This window comes from Grampus griseus (genome assembly GCF_964374135.1).
Source record: "Grampus griseus genome assembly, chromosome: 3".
Lineage (NCBI taxonomy): Eukaryota > Metazoa > Chordata > Mammalia > Artiodactyla > Delphinidae > Grampus > Grampus griseus.
In genome coordinates, this window is record NC_139019.1 from 164,054,004 (window position 1) to 164,069,099 (window position 15,096).

General features: G+C 60.5%; 3 protein-coding genes across 4 annotated transcripts; 1 reads left to right on the forward strand and 2 right to left on the reverse strand.

The window, feature by feature from the left end:
• Positions 1–765: 765 nt before the first annotated feature.
• On the forward strand, positions 766–3,127 carry MISP3 (MISP family member 3). 2 transcript variants are annotated; one of them, XM_082652527.1, is made up of 3 exons: positions 1,206–1,909; positions 2,422–2,495; positions 2,755–3,127. In XM_082652527.1, exons 1-3 carry the CDS (start codon positions 1,342–1,344, stop codon positions 2,770–2,772), a joined length of 660 nt encoding a protein of 219 aa, XP_082508653.1. In that variant the 5' UTR covers positions 1,206–1,341; the 3' UTR covers positions 2,773–3,127. The 2 variants fall into 2 exon arrangements, with proteins under 2 accessions (XP_082508652.1, XP_082508653.1); XM_082652526.1 differs by lacking the exon at positions 2,755–3,127 and having other exon boundaries at positions 766–1,909; positions 2,422–2,741.
• Positions 3,128–6,370: 3,243 nt separating this feature from the next.
• Positions 6,371–9,140, reverse strand: LOC309820583 (UPF0575 protein C19orf67 homolog; the record flags this gene model as incomplete). Its single annotated transcript, XM_082651410.1, has 6 exons — positions 6,371–6,545; positions 7,010–7,144; positions 7,486–7,671; positions 7,758–7,858; positions 7,976–8,120; positions 8,806–9,140. The coding sequence occupies 6 exons, from the start codon at positions 9,138–9,140 to the stop codon at positions 6,371–6,373; spliced, it is 1,077 nt and encodes a 358-aa protein (XP_082507536.1).
• A 1,191-nt stretch (positions 9,141–10,331) lies between these two features.
• Positions 10,332–13,614, reverse strand: SAMD1 (sterile alpha motif domain containing 1). The gene is made up of 6 exons (XM_082651366.1): positions 13,576–13,614; positions 12,334–13,446; positions 11,620–11,914; positions 11,433–11,529; positions 11,223–11,334; positions 10,332–11,068 (listed from the first exon to the last, which is right to left on the reverse strand). Exons 2-6 carry the CDS (start codon positions 13,288–13,290, stop codon positions 10,910–10,912), a joined length of 1,620 nt encoding a protein of 539 aa, XP_082507492.1. The 5' UTR covers positions 13,291–13,446; positions 13,576–13,614; the 3' UTR covers positions 10,332–10,909.
• Between the last annotated feature and the right edge of the window lie 1,482 nt (positions 13,615–15,096).

Consider the following 15,096-nt stretch of genomic DNA (forward strand, 5'->3'; position numbering starts at 1 on the left):
CTTCTTCCTGCAAGCCTGGATACTTCTCTGAGCCTTCCCAGTCGCCTGGGTCCAAGGTGACCGCCTTTCAAACCTCAGCCGCTCTGCTGAGCCCTGGGCGTTCTGTGTGTGCGTCCCTCCCTCGTCCCTCAATCTGGGAGTGCACTTGGCGGTGGACGCCTCGCGTACTTTTCCTGGAGAGGGTGAGGGGAAGGGCCCTCTGGGCTTGGCGCGGGCGCTGGCTCACCGCTCGGAACCTTGCTGAACCCAGGCACTGGGAGGGAGACTGGGGCGGGCGGTGAGGCGGTTCCTGGCGCCCCCTCCAGCCCGAGCTGTGCGCTGCAGGGGTGGAAGGTGGAAGGACAGCCCAGACGCCGTGGGCGTTGCTGCTGCGCGGAACAGGCAAGGCCCCGGAAAGATGGCTTCGGGGGACACCCCACCAGAGGACAGCGTTCAGAGGCCCAGCCAGGCGTGCAGCTAGGGCCAAGCCTCCTGGCAATGCCGGGGACGTGAGGCCGAAAACGTTCTAGGGTGGCGCCCCCTGAGTGAACACTGCACCCAGACTGGCGTCCCAGGTAGCGGGCTAGGTCTAGGGAAGTCCTCTTTTAAACGGGCCAATGCCCTGAGCTGACTTGAGGTGTGCTAGTGGAAGCAATCCAGCGCCCAGCTGAGGCGCCCCCGTCTCGAGGGCGGGGCTAGGGCGGAGCCCGGAGTCCTGCCTGCAGGTGCAGGGGGCGTTGCCCGGCCCTGCCCCCGGGGACAGTTCTTGGAGGCCAGGGGCGGGTCAGAGAAGCGGCCGGTGCAGGCTACGCCTTGGAACCCGCGGACGGCGACTGCAGCCACAGGTGCCGCGCAGGGCGGTGTGTTCCAGCTCTGGGCATCAAAACTCCAGCGCTGGGAGCTACGGCTTCCCAGCTGCTCCCAACCCTGGACACCGAGGCCCCCGGGCCGGAGAGCGAAGCCCTGGGGTCGTCCGAAGAGCGGGGCCCTGAGCCCCCCGGGTTAGACAGAGAAATTCCCGGGCCTGCCGCAGAGCAGGATACCGAGGTCCCCAGGCCAGGAGGCGAGGTCCCCGTGCCCTCCCCAGACCAGGGCGCGGAGACCCCCGAGCAAGAGAGCGAAGTCCTCGGGCCATCAGCGGGGCAGGAGGCAGAGCGCCCTGGACCGACCGCAGCTGAGGGCTTTGAGAGTCCTGGGCGAGGCAGCGACGACGCTGAACCGTGTGAAGCGCGAGGCGCGGGGCTCCTGGAGCAGTGTCCCTCTCAAGGTCCGGAAACCTCCTCTGAGTCAAACTCGGAATCCCCCCAGCTGCGTTTTCTACTGCGCTCCGAGACCCCACAACAGCCCCCAGAGCAGCCGCTCATGGAGACGCCCATCGAGCGCGAAATCCGCCGCAGCTGCGAACGCGAGGAGAGCCTGCGCCGGAGCCGGGGCCTGAGCCCAGGTCGCGCGGGCCGCGAACTCGTCGAACTGCGTGTGCGGCCGGTGCTCAGCCTGCCGGGCCCCGGCTCCGCGCTCCCGCGCGCCTTGGAGCGCGCTCGGGCGGGCGCGCAGATGCAGCGAGACATCGAGCGGGAGGCCCATCGGCAGGCGGCGCTAGCGCGCCCCGAGATCCCAAAGCAGCGCGCCCGGCAGCCGCCTCAGCCGCTGGGCGAGCTCAAGCGCTTCTTCGAGGCTGCCGGCGGGTGCGGCTCCTCGCTGGCGGCGGAGGGCAGCGCGGACCCGCAGCGGCTGCCTGAGCCCGGAGGTCGGCCACGTTCAGTCGTGCAGAGCCGGTGCCCGGTGCTGGCCCGCGCCCCGCCGCCCATCGCACCATCGCTGCTGGAGCAGGAGGTGCGCGAGGTGAATGAGCGCGAGCGGGAACTGCAGCGCCAGCGCCTCAGCGTCTACGGCACCGCCGAGTTCAAGGAGCCCGCGCCCAGCCTAACTGGTAAGCCACTGGCGCCCCTACGCTGGGAATTCCCAGGGCTCCAGCCGCTCTCACCGACTGCCCAGCTCCAGTGGCCCTCTGATCCTCAGGGTCCCCCTTCCTGGATCCCAGACTCCTCGGGCCCCTCTCAACTCACCTCTTCTGGGCTGACCATCCCTATGCTCCACACCCCCGGACCCCGTCGGACTCCCAGATCCAGACCCCTAGGCTCGTGGTGGGGGAAGGGAGGAGGATCCCACATGTCTTTGTTGGGTTCCAGGGAACCCTCCCTGGGTTCAGGCACACCTGGATCCTCCCTCTGAATTTTCGGGTTCCTACCTCCCCACCCTGGGTTTGTTTGCCTCTCTCCCCCCTCGGGTTCCTCCCTCCTCCCTCATGATGGAGGCCTCCATGGGGAGGAGGGGGGTGAACGCCTGTGTGTGTTTAAGGGGCGCGGCCGCTCTCCTTCGTCCTGGCCGCCTCCAGCTGGTGAGAGGAGGGGCAATCTCGGCTGAGCGCCCCTTCCCCCGCAGCGAGCAGGGGCGACGGAAAGCTGGCGGTGATCTGGCCTCCCCGCAGAAAGGCTTCGGAGAACGGTCTGGAGCAGGTGGGAACCCCTTTCCCCTCCTGCCTCAGGCGTTTGTCGCTGCCCCCCACCCCAACCCTCTGCGTGCGAGAACGCTGGGCTGGGGAAAGGACCCCCTGGGAAGTCACTCTGCGCTAGGACCCAAAGTCCCGGACGTGGCCCAGGGGTGTCGAGAAGGCGGTGGTCCTGGGGCCCAAACTGCCCCACCCGGGGCCTGGGTGTCCCCACTCGCGGTGCGCGGGCCCCCGAGGCATGCCTTCGGTCTGGCCCCTCTCTCCAGGAGGAGCCGAAGCCTTGAGGTTCGAGCCGGCTGGGGTCCCCGGACGAAGGTAACATGCCCGTCAGAGGACCCAGGCAGGGGCGCCCAGGAGTGCCCTCCGGATCGGCGGAAGACCTAGAGAGGGGCTACAGGTCTGAGCCAGGAAGGACGCAATCGATCAGCCCCTCCTCGAACCTGACTTTGTGAAATTGACCAGAATCGTCTATAAAACTGTTAGTCCCAATGGGGAAACACCACTATCACAACCCCGCCAGTAAAACTGCCCCGCCCTTCTCCACCTAACTGCAAACGGAGCTAGCCTCTCCTTCCGGCCTTGACTGTTAGATAGGGGTCACCTCCTCGGCTGTCCCCACTCCCCAATAAAGCCCCTTCTTTCTGGGCAGTGCAGGGCTGCTTTTTTCTGGGTCCTCTTCGTCTGCGGTGGGGTGGGGCGGGAGCGCGGCGAGAGGAGCAAGGCTTGAGAAAGTCGCCGGAGGCGCCGGCCGGAATGCAGAATGTCCCCTATCTCCCTGTTCCAGGGCCGCATATCTCCCCCTGCCCGGCCGGGGCCCTAGTGCCCCCTGGCGACGCGGGCGCGAACTGCGGCGTTGGGACAAACGAACTCATGCCCACCCTTTCCAGATTTCGTCAACATTTATTGGTGCCAAACCACATGCCCCGCGCAGGGTGCTGGCTAGACAGAGGTGATAAGAGGTTGTTCCCGCCCTTGGGGACATAAACAATGGCTACAAAAAAAAAGGGAGTGGTATTGGTTCAAGCTCCTTAGTAGGGCATGCAAGGCCATTTATAATCTGCCTAGCAATTGCAAACCTCACATGCCTACAGACCTTAGGCAGATATTAAGAGAGAGACAGGGTGTGCTGTAAAACAAATGCCTCATTTCAACAGGCAGGTAGGTGTTCTTCCATATCACCAGTGCTATGAGTGAGTGAGCTTAGTGGTGTCAAGCTTCTGCTTTCCAAAAGCAACTGGAGGGAATTCCCTGGTGGTCCAGTGGTTAAGATTCTGTGCTTTCACTGCCCAAGGCCTGCGTTCAATCCCTGGTCTGGGAACCAAGATCCCACGAGCCCCATGGTGCAGCCAAAAAAATAAAAAACAAACAAACAAAAAACCCCCAAAGCAACTGGAAGTCCAGGCTTTAAAAGAGAAATCTACCAAACTTTAATTGTGACTATTTAGAAAACTTTAATTGGTGGGGGGCAGGAGGGGACAGCAAGCAACACCTGTTTGCAGACGGGCTTATGGCTGTCAATTGGCAAGCCCTCCTTAATTTCCCTCTGTCCCAAGACAAGGGGTCCAAGGCTCCCCTGGATGGGATTCAAGATAAGCTGTAAGACTGCATCTGTGCAGTATATTCTGCAGTGTTAGTGTATCAGCTTCTTAGAGGTGCGCTGAGACCCAGAAAAGACTTTTAGAATCATTGTTTAAACTCCTGGATTTGTCCAATTCTGTATGCCGTGGGTCTAGCTCACACAGCACTGCACCCCAACAGTAGCTCAGCCCAAGGACCCACCCCTGACCCCATCATCAGCACACTGACCACATGGTTGACCATGACTCTGGGAGGTACAGAGAGAAAAGCAGGAAAGAGCCAGCACTGCCAAAGTGGAAAATGGAAACGCCAAGAACCTGTTCTTAATCCCCCCAGCAGGGGAGCTAAGAATTAAGTATGTAGAGTTAACAGAACTGCTTAAGTGTAGGCCTGGGTTCTCTAACTTTCTTGCATATTAAAATCACCTGAGGCACCCTTATGCCAAATAAATCAGAATCTGATAGAGGCCTTGGCATCAGTAAAGCTCCCCAGGTGCTTCTAACATGGAGCCAAGTTTGAGAGCCATGAGGTCGATGTAGGCTAGCATTTCTCAAAGTGTGGCATCTGGACGAGCAACGTCAGCATCACTTGGGAACTTGTAAGAAACACACATTCTTGGGCTCCATCCCAGACTTAATGACCAAACCCTCCACATGACTCTAAAGTTAGAGAATCATGGGTGTAGACAGGACCCAAGAAATTAAGCCTGTTTCCTTCCTCTCTGTGTTGTCACCGCCCACCAGAAATCTAGTTTTAAGTGGCTTGTGGATTTGTCTTAAGGGAGATAGATTAAATCTGCATGTCGCTAGTCCAAATTGAGATGTTCTGTAAGTGTAAAATACACAAAAGATTTTTAAAACCTAGTACAAAAAAAGAGGGCTATCTCATTAATAATTTCTTACATTGATTATATGTTGGAATAATATCTTGGATATATGAAGTTAAATAAAAATATCACTAAACTTATGACCTCTTTATTTTTCTAATGTGGCTACTAGAAAATTTGAAATTACATATGTGACTCGCATTTGTGGCTCATGTTAAATTTCTATTGGACTGGGCTAGTCTAAACAGTGGAGGGGGGCCTCAAATCCGTGTCAGGGAACTTCAGAACCCCTTTGGACCCGTTCAGACCTGGGTTGTGGACTAAAAAATCCTTGATGCAGTCAGAAACTGTCACCAGAAGCCTCCAATCCCACCCCGAGTGAACAAGGGTTTTGGTCCAGTCCTGATTTACTTCACCTCTCACGTTCTTTTTTGTCACTTGTAAACTGGGATAATCATAATACTTATGATAATACTATGTACCAGGGACTATTAGGTAAGCGAGTGTTTTGCTCCATGAAGCAGGGCTCCAAGTCTCTCCTCCCACTCTGAAAATGCTAGGGGGAACCAAAAGGTGTCCCTTAGTTTAAAGCGGGGGGTTGCTCGCAGCTGAGTGACAGGCGGGTCAGCAAGGACACCCCTCCCCTCGCAAGTGACCAGTTGCTATCAGAAGAACCCAGCTCAGGTCCAGGCTCCGCCACTTGGTCGCCGTAGCTCTCGGCAGGCGAGTTCACCTCTCAACCCGTGTCTTCTCTCCGGTCCAAGGTTGGGGTGAGGCTTAGCGACCCTAAGTTGGATTGCCTCCAGGCTCTCCCGCCCAGCCCGCGCCCCGGACACTCCAGGGGGTACGGCGACCTGCACAAGACAAGACCGAAAAGCTGGAAGAAAAGATCTAACCTCGGCTCTTAGGAAACTGATGGCTGGCCCTTTCCCGGGGCACGTTGGGAAATACAGTCTTTTTCGGTACAGGAAATAATTTCCGGGTCAAAACATAAGAGTGGGCGTGGCTCTGCGTCCCTTCCCACAGTGGGCGTTGAATTTCCCGGCTACCCAAAACTTGAGGTTTTCTGGGTTCCGGTTGTTGACAGGAGCAGCTACTTCCCTTTTTGCTTCATGCGCGCCTCTGCGCATGCTCTGAGCTTCCGTCCTCCCGTCGTGGACTATGGTTTTGTTTCCAGAGACTACATTTCCCAGAAGGTCGCGCGAGTGGGCGGGGCCCCCTCTCCCCAAGGGGAGGGGAGCGGCGATCCGAGCGGACGCTGAGCCTGTGACCTCTTTCTTTCTTTTATTTAACATAAAACCGGTGTGTCCACCCGCAGGGCCCCGCGGCCGGGCCGGACCCAGTGCGGACGGGCTAGCTCGGCCTGGCCCCTTGGAAGGCGAGGCGGAGCTGCACTAGGAGAACGAGTGAGCCCCTCCACTACTCCCTCTCCTGGAGTTTGGAACTGTCAAGCTCCAGCTCCCACCCTCTCTCCAGGTTCAAGACTCCTGCGCGGCCCACGCCGCGGGCCCGGCGGCGCTCGGGGGCCGGGCCGTGCCTGCCTGGCCCGTGAGGATCTGCACCAGCAGGTCGGTGGCCAGCATGTGCGACGGCTCCTCGAAGCCGATGGTCAGCAGCTGCTCGTAGTCCCCGGAAGGCTGCGGGGACAAAATCCTGGGGGCCGGGGAGAGACAGGCCTGGATGTGAGCGCCCCCTGCTACTCGGGAGCCCCTCCCCTTGAGTGAGAGGCTGTGGCTGAGAGAGGCTTTGTTTCAGCTAGGGGTGGGAAAAACCCTGGGGGAAAGTGATTTTCTTGTTGATGAGAAACATAGAGGGTAACGGCTCTGGGAGGCTGAACAACTCTGGCCCTGACCTGGCCAATTACTCAGCTAGCTGTGTGTCCTTGGGCAGGTAATTTATCCTCTCTGAGCACCTATTTCCTTCTTTGTAAAGTGGGGCTAGTAGTATAGACCTCAGCGGGTTGTTACACGAGTCTGCATAAAGCGCTTTTCAGGGCACAATAAAATGCTATCATTATTACCAGTGGAAACAGTGTTGGGGGAGGTAGATGGTGTTTGTTTGGGTTCTGCCCCTCCCTCCAGACCCCACGCCCACCTTGCCATAGCCCTAGCTCCTACCATGAAGAAAGGTCATCCTCAGCTGGTCCTAGGGGCACCCATCGGCCGATGGACCACAGCTTCTGAATCTGGGGGCATGAGTTGGTTGGACTCTTGCCTGTGTCTTCCCACGTATCTCTATAGCACAGGAAGTAGCTGGGAGGGGAAGGGGCAGCAATTAAATGTGAGCAGTTGCCTAACTTCTGTTGGAGGGCTTTAATTTTGGAGGTAAGGTAGAAACTCATCAGAAGTTGCCTTCAAGTTCTCAGGTAGGGATATGATTCAATACTGAGGCTTTTTCTCACTGTCAGCCTACTTTTAAGATGAGGGCTTTTATTTTGATGGGGGCATATATATATTTTTAAAGGTGGGGATGACCTTTCAAAGGTCCTTGATTTCCTGCTTGGCTTTCCATGCTTTGATGGTGGTGGTTCAGTGGCCCAAACTGGCATTCTCCATAGAGAGGGGAGGACTTTGATTCTGATAAGGGGACTCACTAATCCACACGGGAATCTTGCCCCTGGCTGCTGGACTCTGGGGTGGTTTCCAGGTTCCAGCGCATCTTCTTGTAGAGGTATCGGGGCAAGCGGCTGGCGGTGTAGGCGGCAGGGGCACAGTATCTAAAGATGGACACCTCGTGGGAAGGACTGATGGAGAACCTCCCGCAGAAGAAACAGGAGATGCTGGCAGGAGATGGGAGAGTGGGGAATGAGGGTATGCCCTGGACTCCTCCACCCCTGACCCCAATCCCAGTCTCCTAACCTTTTACCTTAGGGGGTCAGTCTCCTCCAGGTTCACAAACCCAAATGATGCATACATAAGGACCAGCTGTTCCAGGCGCAGAGTCAGCTGTTGGGAGATCTCCAACAGCTGCATGGAAGAGGGGGCATAATGTGATTAGCTGGCCTGCCATGAGCGTCCTCCCCATCCCCCAGGCCTGAGGGATGAAGAAAGGGGCATAGGGTCTGGGAAACCTGCTCCACACACCCCCTTTCGGATCAGCTCCTGCAGGGCTCCAAAGATGGGGGGCACACTCCGTGCAGCTGCCTCCAGGTACAGGAAGTAGGGCTCACACATCTGCAAGAAGGTGGGCATGGCCTTCGCCAGCTGTTCCTTCTGCACTCGGTCCCTGCTGAAGGGAGAAGGGGGCCTTTGCCTGAGGTCCCTGGCTCCCCCACCAATTTCTCCCATTCCACTCACTGCCCACCTGTATCCCTGACCTGGACCCCCACTACAAACCAAATCCCCCAGTGTCAGGCCTTTCTCAGAGCATCTTCCAGGACCACCAGCATCAAAAACATTTGAAACACTTGTTAAATGCAGACACCCGAGTCCCAGGACTGACTTTGACTTACTATTCCCTGGGTGAAGCCCAGAAATCTAGGGTTTAAACAACCTCCCAGGGGATTCCCATGGACATTGATATATGAGAATCACAGTCCCCTTTCCCTTGGTCTGGGAATCGTATTATCCTTTGAGGCCTCAAACTGGTAGCCAGTAGGCCAAATCTTGCTCAGATAGGTTTTGTTTAGCCTGCCCAGGGTTCAAAACCTAAGCCAACGGTTACAAAGTGGGAGAAGAGTTCTAGCGATTTGGCAACCCCAAGGGCCCACATAATAGCCCGCACTCCCTAACCCCAAATTTCTACACAGTCCTCATAACTCTTCGAAATTGGATTGCTGATCAGCTAGCTTCATTTACCTCCTCTGGCTCCTAATGCTTTTGAGTTTGCAAATCTAGTGTCTGTCACCTATTTTGTTATTCCCTTCTCTGTCTCCTCATCCATGGGTAGAACCTAGGACCCCGTCCAACATCACCTGTAGAACAAATAGCTCTGGAAATCATCTGCCTTCTTGAGCAGGTAACGGAGCTGTTCGCTGATGGGGCTGAACATGGTGTCCAAGGGTAGGCGAGGAGGGGCGGGCCCGGGGCCTGGGGCCAGAGGCTCAGGGAAAGGCGTAGAGGTGGAGGCCTCGGGCAGCTGCCCCTGAATATCCTCGGGCTCCGCCTGGGGTGAGTCCCCAGGTCGGCCAGTGGGAGGCGACCATGAGGGGTCTTCGCAGGGCTGTACCCCAGGTTCCAAGTCGTCCGGGAGCGGCGTTTCCCCAGGGCCCGCGGGGAGCGGCCCCAAGAACCACTGCCTGGTTGCCATCGTGCGGCGGGAGGCGGGGACCAGAGCTCTTTAAGCCTCCGCTGCTCACATTGGCCGCAGGTTCGACCCCGCCCAGGGTACCTCGGACTTGGCTGGGAGCGCGTCCCCCTCCATCTCACCCGGGCCTCGACCTCTCTGCCGGCGCTGCGTGGAGGGAGTTCAGTTCATTTGAATTTCAACACGCAGGAGGGGCGAGCCGTTCCGGCTCGCGCTGCGCGGCCCGGCCGCGGCGCCTCGCGCACACGCGCGCTCCCGGAACCTGGCCGTGGGGTACGCGCCGGGGGAGGCGACCTGGGCCGCTGCTGGCGCGGCAATGTCCTGGGGGTGCGACCTGGGGCCAGCGCATTTGACTCTCTGAGGCGGTTTCCTAGGGAGGAGGGGTCTCTACCGAGCGTCCAAACCCCGGGGTTGCAGGTATAGAAAACGAGGACGGCCCCGCCCCACTCGCTGAGTCTCTGACTCCCAGGACACGGAATCTGTATATTTTTTAAAAAAACTAATGGAGTTGAGAAACTGCATTAGAACTTAGCAGCACTTGTGATGTAGTGGTTGTTACTAACAATAATAAAAATTTTCACTTGGAAAAATTTTCCCATCCCATGACCTCATCTGATGGCCCAGTCCTTTCCGCCCCTTTTATGGAGAGGGCCAGGAGGCCTGGAGACCCTACCATGGGCCCAAAACAGACCCCTGCCTGCAACAGTTGTAGGCTGGATTCTTTGTAACATGCAAAGGTTGTCAGATAATAGAGCTATGAAGCCAAACATATTAATTATAAAGACTCTGGGTAAAGAACTCAGACAGGTGTCAGGCTGCACCCCGCGTGACCCTGAGCAAACATCTTTGCCGTGATGAGCCAGTTGCCACATCTGTAAAGTGGATTTTTCACGAGCCCTGCCTCATGGGGCTGTGGTGAGACCCAGAGAATGCCCGTAAAGCCTAGAGTTAACTGCTAGTCACTTAACAAATATTTGAGCACCTACTGTGTGCCCAAGCGCTGTTCTGGGAATGGGGAGATGGCAGAAGCAGCAAATATTCCTGTCCTCCTGGAGCAGTTAGCTGGCTGTGGGGCAGCCCCATTCACTACCTGTCTCCCTCCTCAAACAGTTCTGTCCTAACCCAAGACTCCCAGGAGGCTGGTGTGGATCTCCACGTCCCCGACTACATTCATAAAATGGACGCTGTGCCATGTTTTTGTTCTCTCTTTTTTTAAAATTTTATTTAAAAAACCTTCGGTGCAATATTAAAAAGCAATACAGCCAGCTGGAGCGACAATGAACAGAAAGAAATGGGAGGGGTAAGGAAGCTCCAGGGACCCCCTCCCAGCTGCTCCCAGGGGCTGGAGGCCAGGGACAGACTGGGGAGGGGCCTGGGTGGTGGGGGAGGGGGGAACGGCCACCCACCAAAATGAACAGACAGAATAAAACATTTATATAGGAAACATCTGGCTGAACTGAAGAGGATCTAGGGAAGATGGGAAGCCCCCATTTTACTTTTCCAAAAATGTCCTAGACTGGGTGAGGGGGAGGGTTGGCCTCCTGGGGTGAAATAAGTAGGCCCTGTCCCACCCGACACTCCTCTATCAGGGAGTCCAGGCTGTGCTGGGCGCCAGAGGTGTGTGTGTTGGGGAGACACAGGGAAAAGAGGAGTAGGCATGCCCCCTCACTGGAATCTGTGATGAGGGCTGAGGGTGTCCCCGACCAGCTCCCGGACTCTGGGGGTCTTGTGTAAGGTGGGGACTGGGCTGGGGCAGGGGCGAGGCTTGGCGCTCAGCCTAGGAAGCCATCGGGGTCGTCATCCTCAAAGTGGCCTTGTTGCAGCACCTTGATGTGGTGCTCGTAGATTTTCAGGGCTGGGCCGAGGCGGATGGACAGGCCGGTCAGCACATCTGTGCGCTGCATGAGCAGCAAAGACTTGCCATCGATTTCCTGGGTGGGACAGAGAGAGAGAGAGAGAGAGAGAGAGAGAGAGAGAGAGAGAGAGAGAGAGAGAGAGGGAGAGCGAGCGAGCGAGCAGCGTCAGAGCACACACCCCCACTAAGGCCCTGGAACGCTGGGGCTAAGTTGAGGGTCAGGAACTCACCTGCTCTTGGAAAGCTGTTGCCTGCTCGGGGAAGCCGGCCTCGGTGAAGTACTCTACCACATCTGTCACTGTCCACTCCACAGGATCAGCCGGCTTCTCCTTGCGCCCAGAACTGTGTTGGAACAAAGGGAACCAGTGAGCAGTGATGCTCCTCTGGTTCTGTGACACACACCTGGGCGGCACCCCTGTGTCTCAAACACCCCAACTTACGGACAGCCAAAGGGGGTCCCATCAGCCCCAGGTAGGGCTGGTTTTCCTGGGGGCAAAGGCACGGGGGATGGGGAGTCTGGCCCAGTGGCAGCAGAGGCTGGGAAATAAAAAGCATATGCCTGTGGTTTTGTCTTGGGGCTCGGTTCCTTCCCACCAGGCACCCTCCCCCACCCGGCGGGGTCCTTACCTGATCCCCCTTCCTTATTCATGGCGGCCATGGAGAACACCTGTCGGGTACCACTGCCTGGTGCTGGCCCCCGCCCTTCATCCTGGCCCTGGTGGGGTCCACAGGGTGTCCACTCCTTGATCCTCTCCTTGGCACTCTGAGGGCCCCGCTCGCCATTAAGCTGCTGGTGCTGGGCACCTGCAGGACGGTCACCCTCGGGCACCTCGGAGCCCTCAGACACTTCGTCTTCATCATCTTCATCTTCATCATCTTCATCCTCCTCTTCCTTCTCAAGCACTCGCTCTTCTCCACCTCTCTGGTGCAAGGGAGACAGGCACGCAAGGTTAGTAGCTGTTCTGGCCCTGGGCCCAATCCCTGGGATCCAGGACCAAGTGGTGTGCCTCACTACCACCTTTAATATCAACACGGACTAACTTTTACACATTCACTCCATGCCAGGCTCTGTGTTAATAAAGCCCTCAGTAACCAAATCTCATTAAACTCGCTCAACAACCCCAAGGAGTCGCTACTGTTATTAAGTCGCGTTTTACAGCATAGGAAACTGAGGCTGGGGAAGATCAAGTGACTTGCCAAGGTCACCACCCGCCGAGCCCGCCGGGAAGAAGCGCAAAGCCCCGGCCGCCTGCGGCCCGGTTACTACCGGGATTCGCGCCCCGCTACCAACTTCGCCCGCACCTGCCCACCGCGCGGCGCCCCCCTCCGCGGCGCGCTCACCTTGCTCCGCGACGCGCGGGCGCTGGCAGCCGATGGTGCCCGCCCGGGCCTGTCCCCGCGGGGCAGCGCGAGCGCTCCGAGGCGGGTGCGCTCCAGGCGGCCCCGCGCCGCCGCCTCCTCCTCTAGCAGCCCCTGCACGCGGCCGCGGGTTAGGCGGCCGCCGGCGCCGCCGCTGCCCCCGAGGTAGCGCACGACTTCCCGCAGGCTCACGGGCCGCGCCGGGCCGCCGGCCCGCGCCGCGCCCCCCTCCGGCGGCTGCTGTGGCTGCGGCGGCGGCTGCTGCTGCTGCTGCTGTGGCGGCGCCGGCGGCTGTGGCGGCGGCGGCAGCGGCGGCTCCCGGGCGGCGACGGCGGGCGGGGGGGCGCGGCGCGGGCCGGCCGGGGGCGCCACTGCCGGAGGAGCAGCGGGAGCGGGCGGCGGCGCGGCCAGGGGCGCGGCCCGCTGCGCGCGGGGGCCCGGCTGCGCGGGGCCGGGCGAGGGGGGCGCTGTGGCGGCGGCAGCGGCGGCCGCGCGGGGCGCCCGGGCCGGGGCGGCGGCGGCGACGGGCGCGGGCGGTGGCGGCGGGGCGGGCGTGGGCGGCGGCGCGGCGGCGGCGGCGGCGGGGCCCCCGCGGGGGGCGCGCGGCGGGGCCGGCGGGGTGGCTCCGCGCCGGGGCGGCTGGACGCGCGCCGCGTTGCGGTACGAGATGCTCCCCTTGTAGCTGACCCGGAGCACGGCGCGCTGCTGGATCAGTTTCTCGAGCTCGGCGCGCGTGCGCTCCGGCTCCGGGCCGTGCCGCCGCCGCACCATCCGGCAGATGCGCTCCAGGTCCGGCCGCGCCTTGCGCGAGCGCAGCGAGTCGATGGTGTCCAGGATCCACTCTTGGTAGTGCGGGGAAGCGGCGGACGACGAGGCAGCGGCCGCCGTGGTGGCGGCCGCCGCCGTCTCCGGCGGGGGTAGGGCCGGGGGCCCCGCCATGCCTCCCGCCCGGCCCGGCTGCACCGTGCGCGCTGCCTCCCTCCCAGCGCGGCGCCCCCCTCCCCGGCTCCCCTCCCTCCGCCGCTGCCCGCCTCCTCCGCCTCCCCCCCCCGGGGGGCGCAGCGCCTCGGCGGAGCGGCGGCGGCGCTGCTGTTTCTTTGCAAAAAAAAAAAAAAAAGAACGAGAGAGAGGGAGCGAGAGAGAGAGAAAAAACAGTGAGAGAGAAAGAAAAGAGAGAAAAATATATGCACACACTCACTCACTCGCACGCACGCACACACAGACCCGCTTCTGCTGGGCGCGCGCGGGGCCGGGGATGCGAGGAGGGAGGAGGGGAGCGCGGCGCGGCCGGCCCCTCCCCGCCGCCGCCGCCGCCGCCGCCGCCGCACGCGCGCCCTGCGCCCGGGACACTCCGGCCCCCCTTCCTTCCCTCCCTCCCTCCTCCCCGCCGCCCGCCTTCCTCCCTCCCACCCCCACGCGCCCGCTTTTAAGGTGGAGCCCGGGCCCCCCGCCCGCCCCCTTTACCCTGCGCTTTCGCTCACTCAGGCTCGCTCCGACCCCCCCTTACAACTCCCGCGCGCTTTTTAAGGAGGCGCCGCGGAGTTGGCGCCGGGGCGGGGGCGGGGGAAAGCGGCGGGCGGGGGAGGGGGAGGGGAGCGCCTGGGGGAGGGGAGAGGGGGCGGGCGGGGCGGGCGGGCGGTGCTCGGCCGCCCTCCAGCCATTGGGCGCGGGACCCAGACGTCCCCGGCGCCCAGCCCCCCTCTCCACGCCTCCCCGGCGCGCTCCGCTCCCGGGACCGCACTTACCGGGAACTCGCCGCCCGTGGGTCGGGCCACCGCGCTCTGCCGGGGCTGCGGGGATCCTCGGACCACCGACGCCTCCGCGCCCCTTGGGCGCGCTTGGCTCCGCGGGGAGGATGCGGGAAGGGGGGCGCGCACCGTCACCCCCACCCCATACCCCCCTACCAGGGCCGCCCCCGCCGCCGCTCGGCCTCCCGGCGCGCCGGCCCCAGCTTCTCCCTAGAGCGCCCGCCCTTTCGGCCTCTGGCTGGACGCAGAGGGGGCGCGCCTCAGAATGTGGGGACCCCTAATCTGGGGTCAGAGGGCAGTTTGGCGCCCCCTTCTCCTGCGGGGCGGGGAGAGTGGCAGAATTCCAGCTAAACCCGGTTTTACAAGGACTGCAGACCAGGTGCTGATCAGCCTGGACGCTGTGGTCCGAAATTCCCTTTCCAACCCCCTGGGGGTGTGTGGGTGGGTGACCGAAGTCAGGAACACCAGCGACACTTTTTTTTTAAACAAAACTTTATTGATAATAGTTTTCAAATATGTTTACAACAGCACACTGTTCAAGAGGAAGTTGCGTCCTTCGCAGCACACAGGTTGAATCGCCCCCGCGCCCACCCGGGGCCCCACCCCAGGCCTGAGAGCTCCTCCTGGGATGGGGAGAAATTATGAGAGGGACAAATATGGGGATGAGTGGGGTGACTCCCGACTTTTCTATTGAGAGAAAAAAACCACAATGGGGGGGCGGGGAGAACGGGTGATTGACAGCGGACAGCTAAGCAGAGGAGGAGCGCCCAGGATGGGAGGGGTGGGGGCGGAGGCTCCTGGGTGAATAAAACAAGCAGCCCCTCCCCAGCAACCTTGGCCTTGAACTCTGGGCCGTCTGCGGGGTGGGGGGGGGGGGCTTGGCCTCCTTTTGCGGGGGTGGCCTTCCCAACTGAAAGGAGGCTGGACATTAAAGTCTAGTTGAGAATAAAATTAAGAAGTTTGGGGAGAGTGTTACTGGGAGGAAAGACCCTGGGCT

What these genes read in the sequence shown, in the direction of transcription:
- MISP3 (XM_082652526.1), top strand. Translation starts at nt 1,342, where the DNA reads ATGGAGACGCCCATCGAGCGCGAAATCCGCCGCAGCTGCGAACGCGAG. An exon ending in GCCCGCGCCCAGCCTAACTG is followed by an intron (nt 1,910 to 2,421) that starts GTAAGCCACTGG and finishes CTTCCCCCGCAG; the next exon opens with CGAGCAGGGGCGACGGAAAG.
- SAMD1 (XM_082651366.1), bottom strand. Translation starts at nt 13,290, where the DNA reads ATGGCGGGGCCCCCGGCCCTACCCCCGCCGGAGACGGCGGCGGCCGCC. An exon ending in CCCGCGCGTCGCGGAGCAAG is followed by an intron (nt 11,915 to 12,333) that starts GTGAGCGCGCCG and finishes CCCTTGCACCAG; the next exon opens with AGAGGTGGAGAAGAGCGAGT. An exon ending in CAACAGCTTTCCAAGAGCAG is followed by an intron (nt 11,069 to 11,222) that starts GTGAGTTCCTGA and finishes TGTCCCACCCAG; the next exon opens with GAAATCGATGGCAAGTCTTT.